Source organism: Cottoperca gobio, chromosome 15, assembly GCF_900634415.1.
Source record: "Cottoperca gobio chromosome 15, fCotGob3.1, whole genome shotgun sequence".
Lineage (NCBI taxonomy): Eukaryota > Metazoa > Chordata > Actinopteri > Perciformes > Bovichtidae > Cottoperca > Cottoperca gobio.
In genome coordinates, this window is record NC_041369.1 from 21,440,074 (window position 1) to 21,462,059 (window position 21,986).

A 21,986-nucleotide genomic window follows, 5' to 3' on the forward strand; every position below is an offset into this window, starting at 1 on the left:
CGTTAATGCCTATAACTTTGTTTAGTACAATTAAGTAAATGTCAGAGGTGAAAAGAGATATGTGGTATTAATCATATTATAGCCAGATAAAGATAGTATTAAAACCTTTTTTAACTTGTTCTTTATTTACACTGTTGTTTCTTAACTGAAAGGATATCATGACCATATGACTGGTGAATCAACACAAAGCACTTTCCCTCTGTTGGAGTTCATTTATGCTGCTATAAAACACATAATGAGCTTTGAGGTGCAAATATTTAATCATTGACCTTATCACATGAGTGCAGCGCGCGCCGCACGCTCTCATCCAATTACAGTTGGAGTTTGAAGCGTCTCTCGGCGCTGATTGGCCGAATCGCCTTGTCAGTCATTTGTTTAGGGCGTTGCTACTCTCAGCAGCTGTCAGATGCCCAAACGGCAAAAAAAACACGGGATTGTGCAGCAGGACAGATGAATGTCGTACATTTCTGAGCAGAGGTGGTCTTCTAGTAACATAGGTAAGCGTTACATTTCTAAACAATTCGTTTATAATAATATATTAAAGGCAGGTCAGGAAGGTAAAGCTCACCGCGCGCTCCAATTTCACCAACGCTGTAAATGCCCTGATGTTTTTAGCCTGCAGCTAGCTCGCGCTAACGGTCACCTGGCATTGACAATAGTGCTGTCAGGGAAAGACGTTAGCTTCTTAGGCTGTTTGACGTTGCATACCATTAATTCAACTTGCTATACTGTCGTTAGATAGTAGTAATGTGCTGTCATTAAGTCAAGCGTGTTGATTTGACCGTGCTTACTTAGCTAACGGTATGCTCAGGGGCGTAACCAGCTCGGGGTAAGGGGCACCCCGGACAGACTGTTTATCTTCCTCCCCCTTAAATATAAAAATAATTTTGGGTTCCTTCCAGTGGGAAGACATTACAATTCAAACCTTCAGTTACTCTTGCTCTTTATTATTAAACTGTGTATTTCTATCTCCTGCCACTGATGGTATGTTTTCCCATCCCTGCTTTCCTCCAGACTGCTGATATTCCCCATTCCTGACCTCTCTGACCCCCATCCCATCATCACCATGGAGACCGCCAACAGCTACGTGCTGATCCACGGGAAGAACATATCCCAAAATACCCTGGCAGGCTCAGCTATGGGGCCCCACATGTCCATAGACAAGCTTTTCCCGGCTCTCCTCGAGTGTTTTGGCATCATATTGTGTGGATACATCGCTGGAAGGTTAGGGTTGTGCAAGAACAGTTTACACATTTGTAACACATAAATCACATAAACCACTAAATGTCAAGAAAGAAGGAAATATTCCAACTAATTTCCTTTATAAACATAAACATTAAAACATGCCCAGCTGTCTCCTCTTTGTGCTGCTCGCTGTACGAGCCTCTGTCGCTGAGTAATCTTGCATAGCCAGTGTCTCCTATAGTTTTACAAGTAAGCAGCTAGCATATTAAGGTTCTGCTGAATGTGGGATTTTCAGAGATACAATATGAAAGTGATGAATGAACCACCTCTGTGGCTTTATTGGCTGTTTCCATCTGTTTTCCATCCTCTAGGGCAGATATCATCACTCAGAGCCAGGCGAAGGGTTTGGGGGCCTTTGTGTCTAAGTTTGCTCTTCCTGCTCTGCTCTTTAAAAACATGGTGCTATTGGACTTCAGTGACGTCATCTGGGCGTTTCTCTGGAGCGTCCTGGTGGCTAAGGTTGGTGTCTGTGCATCTGTGTGTGTGTTTACACTTTTACCAAATGTGCATGTACTTTGTATTCAATATGGTGATTTGAGAGGATCCTTAAGAAATCATGTGATGAGGAAACTAACGACTGACTTTGATGCTGTGTGTAGGTGACGGTGTTTGTGCTGGTGTGTGTGCTGACTCTGATGGTGGCCAGTCCAGACTGCAGATACAGCAAGGCTGGCCTGTACGCCATCTTTGCTACACAGAGCAATGACTTTGCCCTAGGATACCCTATAGGTGAGCGGACACAAGACACTAACACTGATGTATTCTACACAAATTGTCAGTGACAAAAACTTCTCTCTCTCTTTCCTTCTCTTTCTCGCTCTCTGTATTTCTAGTTGATGCTTTATATCGGAGCACATATCCAGAGTACCTCCAGTACATCTATCTAGTTGCCCCGGTCTCCCTCATGCTCCTCAATCCCATCGGCTTCGCTCTTTGTGAGGTGCAGAGGTGGCGGCAGGCCAGCCATTCACACAGCACTCTTGGCATCCTGGGAGTTGTAGTCCTACAGGTATTGTGTGTATATATACAAGTGTTTTAAGGTAAATAACAAACCATAGCAAGTGTAACACCCTGTAGAGGTTGCAATGTGTGTAAAGTGATTGTATCTACCTCTCTTTCTGTCACCTCTGCAGGTGTTGAAGAACCCCATAGTCTTCATGGTGATAATAGGAATCGCGTCCCACTTTGTCCTCGGCCAGCAGATCCCTGCTGTGCTCTCTGAGTTCATAGACGGTTTGTCGAACTCGTTTGGAGGGGCGGCCTTGTTTTACCTCGGCCTCACTATGGTAGTTTTGTGTTTAGCCTTACTGTACATTTACTTTGGACTGCTGTGAATTCAGTATTCACTTTTGCTAGCTTAGTTTCCAACAGTTGTGAAGCCTGTTTAAACATGAAGGGTAATACACACGAGTAGTCTGTTGATGTGTTATCCCCCTGCGTCCCACCACACACCGACCATCATAGAGCTTGATTGTGTGCATGTACACGTGTGGGTGTTGTGGTTCCCACATCTCAAACGTTTTGACCTCCAAGTCGGATCAAAAAGTAGTCTATACTCTTTTTTTGTGTACGTGTGCAGGCTTTACACTTATTTCTTAATGACGCTGTATTTCTGATGGCCTTGCACCTGTATGTACGTATAAGTAATCTCCTTCTAACCTTGAAGGATACCTTCATTCAGTTTTTATTTTCTGTGGCAGGTCGGCCAGCTTAGAAAACTAACCAGAGACACTGGAGTGGCCCTGATTCTCCTCATCACAGCCAAACTGTAAGTGTGTGTGTGTGTGTGTGTGTGTGTGTGTGTGTGTGTGTGTGTGTGTGTGTGTGTGTGTGTGTGTGTGTGTGTGTGGCAGTCATATAAGTGTTTTTAAATATTCTTTTTATGATATTTAGTTAAAGTACATGCATGAAGGGCTCACATTATTAGGAACAGGAGCAAAGCCACCACTAACTACAGCTTCAGAAAGAACCATGGATTTTAAATATCTCCTCTGTGACACAAAGTCCACAAAAGAAGTATTTATTGCAGGGCTGATGTCCCACGGTTCAACACGTGCCTACGTTATCTTCTTCAACTTCGATTACAAACATCGATTTATGGATGTTGTTTCTGCCTCTCTGCAGCCTGGTGATGCCGCTGGTCTGCAAAGACATGGTGGATATTCTGGACGTGGGCGTGAACAGCACGAGTGCCAACCACACTAGTTTGTCTAACTTTGCTTTCCTATACGGAGTCTTCCCAACCGCACCGAGTGTGGCCATCTATGCTGCGCACTACAACATCGAGCTCGAGGTGGTAAGTTGATGAAGTTATTGTGCTTTAAACGATAAGAAATGAGTTTTATACAATACTGAATATAATATAATATATATATATATATATATATATAGATATAGATATAGATATATATATATATATATATATATATATATATATATATATATATATATATATATATATATATATATATATATATAAAATACTGAAGCAGCAAAACAATATTTAAAACACTACAATAACATATAAGAGGTTTAGGGGGATTTCAAGTGAAGCTTTGAAGCATTTTCACTTAAAAACAAGTCGTCATCATGGTATGTCTGATGATCAGGTCACATGACAAAATCGGCCAGAAAAGACACACACACACACTCACTCACACACACACACACACACACACTGAACTGTGTAATTGAAACACAAGACGGCTAATATTTGCGTTAACTTACACCTGACTGTATCCACTATATTATAATTATTATATTGTTAGAATGTAGTTTAATATTATTATCATTATTTTCATCAGGGAAAATTAAAACGTTCCAGATAACATTTAAAATCCTCTTCAGACCGTTTTTAAATGAATATTGTCCGATCCAAGTCTGCGCAGAGTATATTATATTTTATATTTTATATTTTATATTTTATATTTTATATTTTATATTTTATATTTTATATTTATATTTTATATTTATATATTAATATATTAATATATTATATACTATATATAATATATTATATAATATATTATATATTATATATTATATATTATATATTATATATTAATATATTATATATTAATATATTATATATTATATATTAATATATTATATTATATATTATATATTTATATATTATATATTATATATTAATATATTATATATTAATATATTATATATAATATATTATATATTATATATTATATATTAATATATTATATATTATATATTATATATTAATATATTATATATTAATATATTATATATTATATATATATATATATACATGTATACATGTCAGTGAGTTGTTTCCTCTGTGCTTCCTTTAGGTAACATCGGGGATGGTAATCAGTACGTTTCTGTCGGCCCCGATCATTTACGTGTCGGCCTGGTTATTAACAATCCCTCTGATGGACCCGACCCCGCTGGTGACGGAGCTTGAAAACGTTAGCTTCAACATTAGTATCGTCAGCCTCGTAGCACTGGTATGTGAATATGATTCAGAATAAAAGATGAAGAAGTGCAGAACGTTGTTAATGACGTGTGTGAAGCAGATCATCTACAAGTGAAGTGTGATCATGTGTTCTCTCAGGTGTGGACCATAGTGGTGATGCTGCTCAGCAGGAAGTTCAACAGACTTCCTCACCTCTTTGCCTTAAATCTTTTCCTTGCTCAGGTCAGTCCAGTGATGTATAAACATGTTGATATAAAGTTGTGTGTGTGTCATCGCTGATGTTTGGAGGTTATTTCCGGCTTCTGTCTGTTCAGTAATCCTGGAAATGTTAAATGCAAATGATCTCCTCATATTCACTTTCCTATTGTACCTTGACCTCCTGCACTCCTACAGTTTCTGGTGTGTGTCAGTATGATCCTGTGGAACGTTTTGGTGACGCAAGAGGATAATATGCTCGGCAAGATTCTCACCTTCACTCTGCTCTATGGGTCTCTGTACAGCACCTACATTTGGACAGGTGAGTGGTTAAGAACACCTCCGTTTGCCTCAATTTGACGAAATACTGAAACATAATTGTGTTTTGCATGTTCTTTTCTTTCAGGTTTGATCCCTCTCTGTCTGGCTCTGACTAACAGAGATGATCTGCTGAGACTCCGACCAGGAGTATTCATGATCTTGGGCTGGGGGTAGGTCGGGACACCTCACAGCTCTCTGTACAAACTTTAAAGTTGTGGTTTGATGATAACTTTGTCACAAAGCATCTCTGTATTTAAAACAAAAATGTGCTTTGCCACAGTTAATTTTAAGCGTGTGTGTGTGTGTGTGTGTGTGTAGGGTTCCCTTCCTGATGGTTGGAGGTCTTCTGTTATTAGGAGAGAGGACTGATACCATAGACTCTGCCTTCTTCTATGGTAGAGCTCAGGTTAGAAAACATCTGTGAAGGAGATCTTTACTTGAGCAGTCCAGAAGGTTTTATTTATCCTCTGTTCTCTCTTCCTGCAGATAATCAGCACCACAGTGGTGCTCGCAGTCAGCCTGTTGCTTGGTGCGATATCTCTGATGGGTCTCAGCCAGGGGGTCAGGGAGCAGAGCGGCTACGAGGCCCTGAACAGAGCTGCTGTCACGGGCCTCAGTGATGAGCTGGGGACCTCTGGTGGCCTGGAAGATCCACAACAACAACAACAACAGCCACAGACGGCAGATTCACCGGCCTGCAGCACCCACTCCGGTAGCTCTGATTTACCTGAATAAAACAAAAATCTGGACGTAAACTGATTGTTTTAAAATGGTGACACGGCTTAAGAGGAAAAATATAAGCACAGTTGAAATGAATCCACTCACCAGATGATGTACGGTACATATTTGTATTGTCTCCGCTGTGTTGCCAGACTTCCACAGCTTCTCTCCTCTCCAGCCGATACCTGACATGATAGCCAGCACACAGACTGAGCTCACAAACGGCACAGGTAAAAACACAAACACACATTTGTGATATTGGGATATGTAAATAAAATCGACTTGACTGAGAAGAAAAGGAAAAACATCAAAATCATTGAAAGAATATCAGATTTTCAAAGTGTTATGAAAGCTGTGCAGTCGTGTGATTTAACGGTTATGTTTCCTTTCCTCTCCAGGCCACAGTGGGGCGCTGTGTGACGGGCCGCAGCTGGGTTCTTCCTCCTCTGAGCAGCCGCTGAACCTGCCGCCACCCGGGCTTCAGCCCCCTGATGAGAAGCAGACAGTCAGACACGTTCTGCTCTGTCTGCTGCTGTTTGTCAGCCTGCTCGCCGTGAGAATACAATACTCATTACGTGTGTGTGTGATGGGCAAATTAGCAGGAAGTAAAACCATAAAGTCTGTGTGTGTTTAAATGACTAAATGGTTTATCTGATCTTATACTAATATATAATATATATATAAGTCAGCTTTGCCGTGCTGACTTGTACAGACTCTGATTAAGAAGCTCAGGACTGTATAGATAAATGTTTCTGTCCGTATGTAGAACCTGTCCAGCTGTCTGTGGTGGCTGTTCAACAAAGATCCAGGAAGACTTTACCTCGAACTACAGTTCTTCTGTGCTGTGGCAAACTATGGACAGGTACGTGTGTGTGTCTGTGTGTCTGTGTGTGTGTGTGTGTCTGTGTGTCTGGTTGTCTGTGTGTGTGTGTGACTAGTATTCTCTTTCTCGCAGGGTTTCCTGTCCTTTGGGATCTTTGGCCTGGACAGACACCTCATCATCTTGCCCTTCAAGAAGAGGTAAAGGGAGATTTCAGCAGGTTATCTCATTTATCATGTGTCTTTTAAATTTGACATCAAATGAGAACTGTGTGTGTGTGTGTGTGTGTGTGTCAGGTTGCTCGGGCTGTGGCAGGGCAGGGACAGTGAGGATCTGAGTCCCTCAGCTGTACCAGAGGAAGTCAGACTCACCTGTACGCAGTTTGTCCGCTACCACAAAGACCAGTGTGTACAAGACATCGTGCACACGCGCAGGTACGACTGTGTTTGTGTCGTACAGCACGTTTGTCTTCTTTGCAGAAAGCACATGTCGATACGTGCTGTGTTCTCTTTAGGGTGTAGTCTTCTTGGCTGTGTCCCTGCAAGATGATTCATGTTCCTGTTCATTTCCACATTATTACTGTTACTTTGCTTCACTTGGTTTTCTTTGCATCCTCTTCGCACGTTCTGTTGATCTTGTTTTGCAATTAAGTCATTATTTTGCTTAAAACTAATTAAAGCTGAACCGTTAGACATGTGTACTATATGTTGTCCTTTCACCTTGCAGTACATGCTTAGTTTAAGTTTAAGCATTATCTGTGACTGCTGCTCGCCACACGACTGTAGTAATCGTCTAAATGATCTTTTGATTATTCGCTTGTTTACTTTTTGGAGGTAAGCAATGTTTGAAATGTTGAATCTAAAACTCTTTGGAAGAAACTCGACTAACTAAAACATTTAGTTTCTGGATGTTTTACGTTTTGGTTCTTTTCTTTTAACACAAAACAAATATTTTTACTTTCTCATCTTTATTAATCCCTTCCGTTCTTCCCCTCATATTTTCCTTCCTTCCTCCCTGCTTCCCTTTGCCTGCCCTCTTCCTCTTTTTCCACCCCAAAGAGCCTCAGGGGAGAGTGTGAGCGCTCCGACAGGTGAATCCTTCCTCTGATAATCACAGGTTTGGAGGACGACCAGAAGAGGAGAATGGGGCTTTGAGACATCCCCCCTCCCAGCAGACCCCGTACCTACACCCGCATCAGGACTTTCTTGAGCAACTAAACTACGAGCAGCAGAATCTGCACCAGATTCCCCAACATCCCTCTCCAGCTGAATCCTGCGGCCAGTGTTCGCTACCCCCCCCGACCCCAGCTTGAGCCTGAGAATGAAAACCAAGCACATATTTTCAACTCTGATTTCCCAGAGGAGCAGATTCCCCATCTCCAGTCTAACCAAGCTCATGACCCAGCTAACCCTCTCCACCTACACCAGCATGGTCTTGCTTCGAGCCCACCCCACCTCCATCTCCAGTCCCATTCTGAAAGTGCGTTTCGGGGCAGTGACTTTGTAGACTGGCTGGTTGAGCGGGGCCTGTGTGCTGGGCGAGCCGAGGCCGTACTGTATGGCGTTCGACTCCAGCAGGGAGGAGTGTTTGATCATCTGACGGGTCGGCACAGCTTCAGGGATGAACCCTCTCTGTACTGCTTCACACAGGGGAGCGAGGGAGAGCGGAGGGATGGTCCCACATCGTGTGAGCGGGAGTGAGGAGATGTATGTGAAGGTGTGTTTGCCCACTCTTTACCCCAAAGCTGGTTCCTGCGACTGTGAGGCTTCATTTGCAGTTTGTTCAATAATTCCAGGTGACATGAAAGCCATAAAATACAAGAAGAACAAACTGGCATGAAGAAAGTGATGGATGGTGTTGTGGAGACAGTTGAGAAGGAAGAAGGACGCTCCCTGCTGGTACTTCTCCTGCCTCAGGAACACCTTTTCTTTAATTCATCATTATTTATTTTTACACTTTAAGACAAATAAGCTTTGTTTTAAGGACAGGCTGCCATTCATCAGCCTGGTGTCCTCACATATCGTATTATTTATGATAAATGTGCGTGCAAGTGGTGTGAAGACCATAAAGTACGAGCAGACAAGTGAACTCATGTTACTGTATTTTGCTCTCAGCCAATGAGCTGCAGGGCTGCTCACTGAAAGCCAATGAGCTGCAGAGCTGCTCGTTCTGTTTTACGTTGTCTTGTTTCCGTTCAGATGACATAAATGCATCTTGAACCTGCCTGTTATTTCAGTATTTGGTATTTAGCACGTTGTGTCTTTTAACCACTCTGGTCTACGTTGACTACTTGCATGACTCGGAGCAGAACAGACTTGTGCTCAGCACTGAACCTTTTGAACTGACTGAATAATAACTTAAATTATGCAACTCACTGGATATTTGTCTTGTGACGATGCTGCGGAAGATGGTTATCTCTGCTTTGTGTAATTGTGTTGCCACATGTTTTGGGACAGACTGTGCTCATGCCACCAGATGGACTCATTCAGCCATAGTGGAACGTTATTAAAGATTCTTCTGAGAGACTAATCCTAAATGAAAGAAATTCACCAGAACCGTTTATCTAAAACAAGTCCATTTGAATTTCTCCTTTTATCTTGATACACTTTGATAAGACTGACTCAAAGTGTGTGTGTGTGTGTGTGTGTGTGTGTAGGCTGTGAATCACAACCACTACTGAACCGTTTACAGATTGTTTGGCAGCACCAACACTACACTACAACTTCTGTTTGCCTGTTAAGTTGCTGCTGACGTGTGATGTTGTTACGATGAAGTTTACCGTGTGTTGGACGGGTTGTAGAAGATGGATGGTGATATATGCACTCGTGAGTAGACCGCTAGTGTCGAACTGAGGCTGTGATCTGATTTGTCTGTCGCCTTGCTGGTAGTGAGACCCCATGCTGACCCCTGACCTTTCACCTGAAGCATAATGTCCTCTGTTCTTCTGGATCCCTTTTGTTCATCACAAACCTTCCAGAAGCTACGTGCATGTATGTCTATCTCTGTGTCTTCTGCCAACTGACACGACATTTAAGTTCATGCAAGCAAATCACATCAGGTCCTTGTGTTTACTGAGTGCCTGTCTATGCCAATGTGAAGGTGTGTGTGTGTGTGTGTGTGTGTGTGTGTGTGTGTGTGTGTGTGTATATGAACAAAAAGTGTGTGGGAAAGTTCTGAGAGATGTGAACATGAGGTGTGTCCATGTGTTGTTGGTAGACGGGTTAGTGTAACTGGATGTTTTAAGTGTGCTGCTGTAAGTCAACAACTGTGTGACCGTAAGAGTCACAAATAAACTGTTTGCATCCAAAACCCTGTTTCACTGTGTCCAACACAAGAAATGATTGATTTCTAAATTAAATTTAAAACTGAAAGATGCAACCCGTGAACCGGCTTTACAGATGTTATTACATGTTTACACCTTCCACAGAGGAAACCTGCATTATGCACATTGATCAAAGAAGAGGAGAACCACATCCCTCAAGCTTAAAGCAACATTGTCATCAACACAATCAATGTTTTACTCGCCAAGGTGTTCATAAGATCGGAGGTTAATCATGAAACGTAAGTAATACACGCTCGATGATGCAGATCTGTATGTCTTACAGACTGTCCCTCTGCGCTGCAGTCTTCATTCTAAGTCAGTTCTTTAAGCTCATGTTTTCTGATACAATTTAATCCTTTACAAACTGCAAAATACTGATTAAAAATAAATACATAATTCCAAGCAGTTTATCTGTTTATCAACAAACATAAAGTGCAACGCCACATATTACAGGTTGCATATTCACAGGAGCGATGGCTCCAAATGAAATCCTATGAAAGAGTAACTCATCCATCTTTTGCAAGATGAAAGGATCAGGCCTATGAATGCTAACTTCCACTGCAACACATACATCCACACAGTATCTACATACATACAGTAAAACCCTGCACTGTCTGAGTTTAGTGAAGAAGTGAGGTAGTTAGTGAACTCCCTCAGGGCATCTTGAGCAACGTCTGTTCGTGGAGCTGCACAGAAACTGACGGTAAAAAAAGCACCAATTTACAGCATGTTGGTGCTAAAATGTGGTGATGTCTTTTCTTTGTTGAGAGGATCAGGAGAGGAGCATGAGAGGATCACAGCTGCTGTGAAACTCATCTGTGAATGCAGCCACAGCGACATTAAGACACGTGTGTGAGTGCTTTAGGAAATGACAGAGACTCATTCTTAAACGTTTAAAAGTCCATATGTGCAACAACAAAAAAAAAGGTTTTCCATGCAATTCCTGGAATTCCATAACGGCTGCAAATGTGCAGCAGTAGGAGAGTAAACATGAGGAGAGGAGACGCTGTCTGATCTTACTGTAATGCACAGAGCAAATGACTTTTAAGGCTCTCGTGATGTATTGGCACAATACTCTGGACAACTGATGGTGGGCCGAGAAACAAACATCGGTTATTGCCTGATCGGCAGTAATTGGTCGTCTGGGATGACTGTCACTGAGATCACAGAGAGTAATAACTATTCCACAAGCCTCTGAACACCCACACAGGTGTCTTCAGTTATCCTGGCTGATCAGACCTCTGCTCAGGTTCAATGTGGGCTGGAGCTGTGATGAGAGATCATTAGGTCATAAATCTTTATCTAAAGGTGGAATTTGTCCCGCCCTAACAGGCGCAACACACCAAGAGGAGTCGGGGGAGAAGTCAATCAATGACTATAAGCGCCCACACAGTCCTGAGAAGAGGACTACTCTGTGTGGGTGTTCAGGGGCTTTACAAGTCACATGTTTAATGTCTCACATCAAGACAATCAAAGTGATTGTGTTTATTTTTAAGCTGTTGTATTACTGTGACACCCTCATCACAGTGTTGTCCTGAGGGTGTCAACTAATAGGGCCTCAACTTTAAGACCTGGTTTAATTAATGTAAATCTAAGGAATTTCATAAAACTTTAGATCTTTGAGCCTTTGGTGTGACCTTACAGAGCTCCAGAGGTCACATGCTGACCGGTGGAGAGTTTTGTTCCATGTCTTCTGGCACGATGTTGTGTCCCTCTTTTGTCCCAGAATCATCGTCTCTTCCGGTCCTGCTTGATAGCAGCCTGGCTGGGTCCGTTACTGTCCATGCCGGCCATGTTGAGGTGACCTTCGCTGTACTGTTTGATCAGCGCTCCAGGGAGGAGAGCCATGAGGGCGATGGCGAGGAGCTGAGCCAGCGTCCCCCAGGAGAAGATATCATCCAGGGAGGAGATCTCGGAGAGGATGGAGCCCGTGCGAACACAGATGAAGTTGTATGGCATCAAACCTGGAGTAGAAAGCAGCAGCTGATGAGTGTGTGAGTGTGTGTGTGTGTGTGTGTGTGCGCGTGTGTGTGTGTGTGTGTGTGTGTGTGTGTGTGTGTGTGTGTGTGTGTGTGTGTGTGGTCTCACCTATTAACACAGAGAAGAAGAAGATGGGCATAGGGATGTTCAGGACGGGACAGGTGATGTTAAGGAACCAGTTAGGAGTCATAGGGAAGAAACGCAGGAAAAGGAGGAAGAAGAACAAACTGCTACGATTTTCTTCAACCTGACAGAAGGAGGAGGGGGGGGGGGGGGGGGGTGGATAAGAGAGTAGGACACAGATGATGAGGGAGAGAGTAGATGGAAGCAGTAACAGACAGTCTCCAGGTTACTTCCCATCAGTCTCAGCTGTACTGTGACTTTAGAGCTGATTAGCACATGGTCATTGTTGTTAGCTAGCTGACGTTAGCATTCAGCCTCACAGAGCCGCCGGCACGGCTGGAGACGCCTACCTTCCTCTGCAGCAGAGCCACCTTCTCTGGGAAGAACCGAACCACGTGCTGCTTTCCAAATGTAGAGGAGAGCAGGAAGCAGAATGTGGAGCCCAGAGTGGTGAGCAGGCACGCCAACGCCAGACCCTCCCACGGCCCAAATATCGCACCGGCTAACATGTTCTGAAGGAGGGAGGGAGGGAGGGATAAAGGTCGTCAGTGTCGAACACTGGGCATCGTTCCTCTATGTCTCCAAATCCATGTGTGAAATGAGTCAGTATCGGAAAAACTAGACAAGAAATGCATTGCCTGATGAAAGCAGACGTTTCTAAACTAAATCAGAAATGGCTTGTTGAGACAGATGTTGTGACATCAACAACACATCTTCTGTGTCTGTGTGTTGAATCTGTCTCACCAGAAAGGAGGAGCCGGGTATGGCGAAGGACTGCTTGTAGAGGTAGGCGCTGCAGAACAGCAGCAGGACGTAGCTGTGATGTTCTCTTTTATAAAACTTGAGCATCTCTGCGAGCTCCCGCAGCTCATCCAGGTCCGACGGGAACTTCAGCCTGCAGGGGGGGGGGGGACACACACAACAGAACCTCATCAGTACACTCGGGTGGACAAACTATTCTACTGGTGACAGTGTTTGCAGAAGTTTGACATTTCTGTGCTGCTTTCGTGTTACTTTTTGTCCAACGTAAACATCAACACAGATATAGCGTAGCTGCAATAAGCTAACATCGTATCGTCTATCTTTACCTTTCATCGTGCACCACAACATTAGCATTATACAAAACTGTTATGTGTCCCAATATATATAATAATAACCCACAGATCAGACACCACGAGCTGTAAGAAAAATGTCTTTTTTAATTAACGTGAAACAAACAAACCCTTTCTCGAGAAAGAAGAGGATAGAACATATTAAAAGGAGGGAGACGTGAGTGGGAGGGTAACAGGATACATTTGATTTAGGGACAGAAATAGTGCTGCTGCCTGTAGACTTGAGCAGAGGGTACGAAGAAACTCCTGACAAAACACACACACACACACACACGCGCACGCACCAAAATCCCCCCAGTTGAAACTCAAGATGCCAACTTCCTCTACCACCTGCTGTGACATTCAGCATTACTCCTTCCTATTGGTCGGTGGACAAACACTCTGGTGTGTCATTGGTCAGCAGCTTGATGATGCGTAAGCGCTCAGATACTGAATGAATGTGTGTCCAGTATTTAAGGGGGGAAATGTGTCTCCGTGGGCACTTTTAATTTCGCCTGCCATAACCCCATGAGGCACATTCTGTCCGTGCACATGCACACCAGTATTCATGTTCCGGGGTAGAGGGGTATAAGTCACTTCATCACAAACAAGTCATTTCAATCTGGAAGAACTACGGCTGCAAATAATGTTTGTTTTCAATGTCAATGAATAAAGTGATGAACTGGTAAGACTATAACATGTCATCAAATAGTGAAAAATAGCCAAACATCATTTTATTTCAATATTTGTGACAATTATTGCTTTTCTAAATAGTTGGAGACACAATTTAACCATTCTTTGGGCCATTTAGTGACGAAAGAAATAACATTTTATAAAAAACTTTAACCTGTGATATGCTCCTAATTTAATACCAGCTGTTTTGCATTAGTGAATAGATGTTACACAAAGAGAATAACTTTAAACAACCCTGTGTACGCTGTCACTTTAAATCAATATGTTGTTGGGATTCATTTAGTGTTGAAGATGCAGTATTTTTGACAAACCTTGTTTGATTTCAAATGTACTTAATAAATAAAGTTGACTTTGTTTATAAATGTGCCATTAAATTGACGTGTATCAAGGCCAAACTACACCAACACACACACACACACACACACACACACACACACACGCACACACACACACACACACACACACGACCGGGCCAACTCATGTAACTTTGTTGGTGCACTCATGCCGTGTTTAAATGACTTGATAAGTAACAATATAATATGAGTAATATCAATGTAATGGGTGCACACACACACACACACACACACACACACACACACACACACACACACACACACACACACACACACACCCTGCTCTTGGCCTCAGAGTGTCTTGGTCGGCGTTATTCTATCATCCCCAGACAACCCCACACACACACACACACACACACACACACACTCACACACACACACACACACACACACACACACACACACACACACACACACACACACACACACACACACACACGAGTAATGAGATCAGTATGTACTGGGATAGATGAGAATATCAAACACATTTTTAATTTTAGTGCCATCTGACATGATTGATATTATTTGTCTCATTTATGACACAGGTCTGATGACCGATACGAGCAGATAAAAAACTGTGTGGAGTCTAATGACTTTATTTAAATATATTATATATTACAAGAGACTAATGTGATCAAATCAACAAAGACAATATGCTATAAGAGACGAAGGTAGGTACAGGTATTTAAATAAGTTCTTCATTCATTGCCTTTACTTGTAGGGATCCTATCCCAGCATGCACTGGGAAAGAGGAAGGTACACACTGGTTGATGGGTGCAGTGGTTTACACTCTCCCAGGTATATTAAGGGAAGTATGAGGGGTCCCACAATGATTAAAGGGTAATTAGCTATTTGAATGTGTGCTTCATAAAATCACCACATCACACAGGAGAGCAACACAACTACACAGAACTTTAGGCATATTGTACTGTTACCTCTTTGTATAACCTGCTACTAACAACAGTATATATATATATATATATATATATATATATATATATATATATATATATATATATATATATATATATATATATATATATATACTTTGAGTTTTTATTTAGAACTGGAAATGTATTTTTAAACATGTAAACACTGCTAAAGGCACACAGTAAAAACAGTAGCCTATTTTAAATGTGGGTCATCCCTAACTGCATTATAAAACGAAACAGAAATAAATGTGATTTCTTTTGCATTTTAAGAAGACAACATTTGTTTAATTTTAAAGTTGTCCTACCTGTACTCCTGGACCCCCTCGTCCTCCCCCTCGGAGTCCGGCTGGACGCGCGTCGGTCCCGGGGGAAGATGAGTGGACAGCAGGTAGAGGAAGAAACTTGCAGCCGCCACAAGGGCCCCCAGTCCCGCTAAGGAGCGCATGTTGCTCAGAAACTCCCGGTTCACCGGTAACTTAACTGAAGACTAAATTGGAAAAAGAAGGGAAGAAGAAGAACCGGAGGAAAGAAGCCGACGTGTTGCGGTTCAGTTGGGCGACACCGAGGAAGGGTGGTGTCGCTTACCGGTCAACAGGCTCCACATGCCGGCTGACATTCTGTCTCGGCTGACGGGTCACATGGCAGACAACTACTTTTTAACGTCGAGGGACAAAAACACTGTTGACGTTTGTGTAAAGTGTCCCACACAGCAGGTGCTGCTTCGTGTCCTCCTCGTTGTGTCTCCTTGTCCTCTTGTCACGTGTCAGATTCTGTAGTTTATTCAACAATGTCCCCCAAACGACGGATATTAACCAGGTTTAGATTTAACTGAGTTTGTGAGTCCAGCTGCTGTTTGTGGGGGATTGTGAACATGCACTTACATGCATGAGCCACTAAAGGGCGACATGGTAAAGGCCATGTGTTAACTTATTTATGCAGAGGTAATATTTATAGATCAGGATCCTTATTATGCATCACTTCGTTACTGCACATGTAACAAAAAAGCTTTAAACATAAACATGTTTGCATGATATTGAAAAAGATGCACGATCCGTCAGTGCTGGAAACTGCACGAGAAACATCGATGCTGTCAGATATTTGCACAGTCAGCACTTAAACTACAGGACGGTCAATGATCCATAATTATCAGTGGCAACAACACCTTTAGCTCAGCTTTGCATCAGGCCTGTGAGTTACAGTATAGCACATTAATGAGATATTACACATCTGATAGAGAACTGAAGACGAACATTCAGATATTATATTACCATTAACTTGTCGTGTCTTGGCTGGTGTGATCTCACCATGTTCTCCAGTACTGGTTGTTTGTTCCTGACTTGTCCTCCTCTCTTACCTTCCTTTCTTCAGTTGACATTGTTAAACATGTCTAAATATAGACTCACGATTGTGGGCTTTTGTGAAGCAGAGATGTCACAAGAAGGGACAATGTGCACTTAGTGAAGAACACAAATGATGTCCTCAAGGTAGAGAGAACATGTTCCTCACATGCCATCAATACCTCTGTGGCATGTGAGTGTAATACCTGTGCGTCCATGTGGCTAGTTGTTGGCTAGTGTGTGTGTGCGTGTGTGTGTGTTGTGTGTGTGTGTGTGAGAGTCTTCAGTTGCTTCACAAATGGTGTTTGCTCCAAACCAGCCCAGAGATGAATTTAAGAGTTCAGATTTATTCTTTGTTCTCTACAGAAGAAAATATTTAACAAAATGTCTAATACAGAACATAAAGAAACATTATCGACCACAGTTCCTAATATATACACGAAGTCTGTCGTCTCAACAGACGAAGAGAGAAAGATGCACATGTAAGACATTTACACACCGTTGACCGACAGAGAACGCTCTCACAGAACAGTGCTCTCGTCGCTGAGGATATGCTAACAGATGTGCTAACAGATGTGCTAACAGATGCTAACAGATATGCTAACAGATGTGCTAACAGATATGTTAACAGATGTGCTAACAGATGTGCTAACAGATGTGCTAACAGATATGCTAACAGATATGCTAACAGATGTGCTGGACTGGAACCATCTGTAAACCTACTTCTCTCTAGTTCTCAGTAAGTTTAATGAACACATACTCTAATACTGACAACCCTGATTTACTTTTCCTATGATCTAATAAAGCATTAAAACACACGCATCTCATTCTGCATCACCCCCTGGGGGGTGACGGTGACGTGTATATGCTCTACATCTGTGATGGGCTGGGATGTGTTTCAATATACATGGATGGGAATTTATGTACATACATATAACACATAATTCATATTATGTTAGAATGAATACAGCAATGTAGGGGGGCACACGTATATTATTCCATTATTACACTTTTTTCAGATTCTCTGTGTAATATTTGTTATATTTGGTGTCTTTACGAAGAACCCAACATATTCTTATAACCCTAATGTTTTAAATCTGGAATAAAGCAAGGGAAGAAACAAATACAACAAAGAAAAAGCATAAATGTGAAGAGGAAGGAATCATTTTTCTATTATAAATAAATAAATAAATAATTATAATATATATATATATATTATTAATATATATATATATATATATATATATATATTATTAATATATATATATATATATATATATTAATAATATATATATATATTATTAATATATATTATAATAATAAAAATATTATATTATTATATACATTTCTATTTATTTTCTAAAATATACATCCACTACGTACTTCATAAAATTCACTTTCTTTCAGTATACGAGTAGATCGGTCAAATTTTCACATCTCGTGTAATTTGATAACATCAATTGTGTAAACACATCAAATTGTCTTGGTCACAAGTTTAATTCAATAAAACTACGACTTTATTTATACTCATGTTTACTATCCAACACTGACTGAATCATCACAATCCCTAATTGGACTCATTAATAAACATATTTCTTCTTGTGTTTAAAGGTTACAGGACAGAGCGTGACTGTTAGTGACGCACCAGCAGCAGATGAGATGCAGGTTGTTAATACATGACTCTGCACATTTGTAAAGATTCCTTGAATCTTGCAGGAATAAAAGGAGTGAAAGAGAAAGTCAGGCAAATAAAACATCGCTGTAACTGGTCAACAGCTAAAAGCAATGTTGGGACACTGAAGTTCGGATGTGAGTAGTTCATTCTTCCCTTAATGCAACTTATTGAACAGAGATTCAGGTATTGAGACGATCACCAGTAACCAATAATACAAACATCAAACAGTGCAAAGCATTGAGATTATCATTATATGGCTACAAGCTAACAGTCTGAAGCCTATGAGGCACATCTTTAACTTAAAACATGACTTCCTGCTCCAGTAACTGCTGATGAGTTGTCTCCAGCATCACTAACATACAGCTAATATGTCAAAGATATGACACACACAGAGCTTTGGGGAGTCTCTGCAGGAGGTGTTCTGCTCTTAAGAGTCCACTGAAAGAAGTCAAATGTTGACGAAGACGCGACTTTAAACTGTGATTGTTGCACTGGAACAACAGAAAGTCTGCTTTTGATTAGGATATGATTCATTGCAGGTGAAGTGATGCATCAATATTTCTTTTGGATGTCAATTAATCAATTAGATCAACAGAAAATGAACCGGACATTATTTATATTACGGATTAATCCTTTAAGTAGTTTTTTGTCGCCTCGTGTGAAAGTAAACTCAACATCTTTGGGTTTCTGTGGTCGGACAAAAAATCAGCAATTTTATAGACTAATCAATTAATGAATACAATAACAGGAAGATTCATAAGTATTGAAAACAACATTATTTAATCTGTCAAGCTGTTGACGTCGTGGCCACATGTATTATTATTTACAGATCTGATGAATGATGTCATGAAGCTAACACAGTCCAGTTACTTACGCAGGTTAACTGAGAAGTGGTTTGGAAAGCTACGGCTTTAGTGCAATAAGGGAAAAACCTTTTTATGATGACTCGACTGTTCATTCCTAACGAGAGACACGATGAAAGCCGCCCAACACTAAACAGTGTGTGCAGGTCTACAGTTTAATGTGTCACTTCTCTGTTGCATCAACCCGACCTCGTCCAGAGGAGTCTGAGCTACATGTTGCTGCTGGGGTCAAGTTGCAGAAGAGTAATATATAATGTACATATTAATATATACAGTAAAACCAGAGCCCTTGATAGAAAGAGTTATGACAATTTGTACAACGGTGGACAAGTTCCCTCTCTGGTGATGACGGATATTTAACAATAACTCGCTCTTCCTATCCAGTTTAGTTTAGTCACTAACAAGGGGTTATTCTACATCCTCAACACCATCTAGAGAGACTGACAGGGGAGGATCTGTGTGCTTGTGTGTACCTTAAACTACTCTACTAAACACCACATAGATATCGTTTACACTCTTCTCCAGACGTCAGAACGTGACCCGTCCTCAGTCAAGAGATTAACAGTCAACACATGGCAAGAACTGAACCAGACGATGGAGTTATTACGGGAAGGAGGAGAGTCTTTGTCCAAGGGAGCATCGCCGCGACGAGAGAATCTGTCTGAGTTTCTTATTTTGTCCAGAATCAAACGGAAGTTAAATATTTGAGTCCCCAGCTTCACTTCTGTCCTCTCAATTCTCATCCTTGTTAGGTGTTGGCAGCTGTGAGGAAGATGTGCGCACCTCATCAGTTGTGTCACAGCTGCTCCTAACAGCCATTGTGTGCCCCACATCACAGGTGTCTGTTTAATTCAACCGGGGACACCCAACAGCGCAGGTGGAAGAAATAAATCAATTAAAGTCCGACAAGATTTGGTTCGCCCCTGGCTGCCGGGAGTGGCCGTCATCCCCCCTCTCTGATTGGTGTTTATAAAGGTCACATGGCATAAGAGGGAGGGGCTGGCCCTGCTCGGCCAACACTGACTCATAAGGCGGCGCCGCCTCCAGCGGGAAGGAGATGGATGCGATGTGTTGATGCTCCGGCAGTCCCAGCGGGTCGTGTGAGGGGGAGAACCAGGCAGCACTGGCCGAGGTCCCGCCGCTGTATGTAGATGGATCCAGACCGGTGTAGTGGGGCTGCTCCTCCTGCTCGGCCCCTCTCTGACACGGGTCCAGGAGGGAGTAAGGAGGCGGGTCATCTGTAGGCATGTAGATCTGAGTCGTACCTGGGCCCACACACTCATCGTAACTAGGGAGATGGAAGCAAAAAGGAAGCAGTTAGTATAGTATAAAGAATTCATTTCTTTCTGGCTTTGATTGACACAAAGTTAAAGATCCTGCCAATATGAGCTTTAAGGGAAAAGTTCTTAATGAGCATTTTGGTAAAAACATCCAAAATGTCCCCGCCTGCAACAATGAAGCTTCTTCTCATGGCTACCAACAATTAAAACTATTTACGACAGCACAATACAAATGTTATCATAAAATCACCCAGGAGACTCTCACGTTTCCATTTTGAGTTGTACAGAGCGGATAAACACCCCATCCCATGGCCCCAGGTTTAACATTGTGTATCTGCAACGTCACGGCTAAATCTATGATACGTTATGTGCTGACAGCTGTCCAGTTTCATCTCTCTGCACGCTGACACAGAAAGGAAGAGAACCAGCCGAATGTTCAGAGACTTTTTATGTAACAACAACAACAAAGGAAAAAATATCTAAAGTCTCACATTCTTTCAAACCCACTCATTTGCACACATTCATATATTCATATCACAAACACACACGCACGCACGCACGCACGCACGCATGCACGCTTGGCTCTTTGCACGCATGCAGCCTCCTTCTTGCAGTTTTGGCAGAGTGCCGAAAACTCTTCCCTGATGAACTCCTCCAGCCCCAGAGGTCAGGATCCTGCCAACATCCTCCCCCAGCCAGATAGGGAAGAATGAAATAGAATTATACAATGTGTGTGTGTGTGTGTGTGTGTGTGTGTGTGTGTGTGTGTGTGTGTGTGTGTGTGTGGAGCTAATGGAAGATGATGATGGCGGCAGGAAACAGTATATCAGTGTAACTCAATCAGCACAGTGTGTGTGTGTGTGTGTGTGTGTGTGTGTGTGTGTGTGTGTGTGTGTGTGTGTGTGTGTGTGTTACCTTACCCTCTTCCCTTTTCTTTCTTTTATCTTTATGCACTTTCTTTCTCCTTCACCACCCTCTGAGTGTGTGTAGGTTAGAGACTGAGTGTGTGTCTGTGGTCTACTGTTCAATGTGTGTTTGTACGTAAGAGAGAGCTATTTTAGCCTTGATGTGAGGATGAGGTTCTCTCAGAAAACACACACACACACACACACACATTATTATGTTATGTAAATAACAACATTTTGAGTGGAGGACTTTTGTCGACTCTAACAAACCGAAAGGATCTGAAGACGCAGATGGGACTGATGGCTAACACTCACTGAAACTTATCGTGACCCACTTGGAGATTAAGTTACTTCAATATCTTCTTTGAGGAAGTGTTTATACTGTCGACTTGTTACCTGGTTTAAAAATGAGTTCTACATTTAAATCGGTATAATTACTGTGTTGTCATTTAATCATGACACCCTCACACATGCACACAAACCAAAGGATTATGGGTAGCTAGAGTTTTGAAACATGTTTATTCTGACCTTGAGCATTCATGCCAATATAAAGCATGTTGAGGTGAAAATTGTTGACAGGGGAAAGTGTTTGTTGGGTGAATGTCCCCGTGTGTGCGTGGAAACCTCACATCAGATAATGTGTTTTAACCTTGTGTGTGTGTGTGTGTGTTAGCGAGGTG

At 41.9% G+C, this 21,986-nt stretch overlaps 3 protein-coding genes across 3 annotated transcripts in view; 1 reads left to right on the forward strand and 2 right to left on the reverse strand.

Annotated features, from left to right (window-relative positions):
- The first annotated feature begins 388 nt into the window (after positions 1-388).
- On the forward strand, positions 389-10,061 carry gpr155b (G protein-coupled receptor 155b). Its single transcript, XM_029450508.1, is given in 22 exon segments — positions 389-497; positions 1,015-1,224; positions 1,557-1,704; positions 1,845-1,974; positions 2,079-2,254; positions 2,379-2,531; positions 2,946-3,013; positions 3,370-3,541; positions 4,572-4,727; positions 4,835-4,918; positions 5,090-5,213; positions 5,298-5,382; positions 5,531-5,618; positions 5,699-5,924; positions 6,085-6,162; positions 6,331-6,485; positions 6,699-6,794; positions 6,888-6,952; positions 7,049-7,186; positions 7,869-8,043; positions 8,045-8,413; positions 8,416-10,061. Coding segments are annotated over 21 exon segments (2,871 nt in total). The 5' UTR covers positions 389-497; positions 1,015-1,066; the 3' UTR covers positions 8,443-10,061.
- Positions 10,062-10,404: 343 nt separating this feature from the next.
- LOC115020462 (transmembrane protein 41A-B-like) lies at positions 10,405-16,130 on the reverse strand. Its single transcript, XM_029450512.1, has 5 exons — positions 15,552-16,130; positions 12,922-13,072; positions 12,528-12,689; positions 12,163-12,301; positions 10,405-12,038 (listed from the first exon to the last, which is right to left on the reverse strand). The coding sequence occupies exons 1-5, from the start codon at positions 15,689-15,691 to the stop codon at positions 11,803-11,805; spliced, it is 828 nt and encodes a 275-aa protein (XP_029306372.1). The 5' UTR covers positions 15,692-16,130; the 3' UTR covers positions 10,405-11,802.
- A 3,657-nt stretch (positions 16,131-19,787) lies between these two features.
- bean1 (brain expressed, associated with NEDD4, 1) overlaps positions 19,788-21,986 on the reverse strand; it is a 31,592-nt gene continuing 29,393 nt past the window's right edge. The window contains exon 5 of the mRNA XM_029449158.1: positions 19,788-20,409. Coding sequence (XP_029305018.1) covers positions 20,013-20,409 — 397 coding nt within the window. The 3' untranslated portion in view covers positions 19,788-20,012. The remainder of the gene's footprint in view (positions 20,410-21,986) is intronic.

What these genes read in the sequence shown, in the direction of transcription:
- LOC115020462 (XM_029450512.1), bottom strand. Translation starts at nt 15,691, where the DNA reads ATGCGCTCCTTAGCGGGACTGGGGGCCCTTGTGGCGGCTGCAAGTTTC. An exon ending in TGGCTCTGCTGCAGAGGAAG is followed by an intron (nt 12,302 to 12,527) that starts GTAGGCGTCTCC and finishes TCCTTCTGTCAG; the next exon opens with GTTGAAGAAAATCGTAGCAG. An exon ending in CTTCTTCTCTGTGTTAATAG is followed by an intron (nt 12,039 to 12,162) that starts GTGAGACCACAC and finishes TTTCTACTCCAG; the next exon opens with GTTTGATGCCATACAACTTC.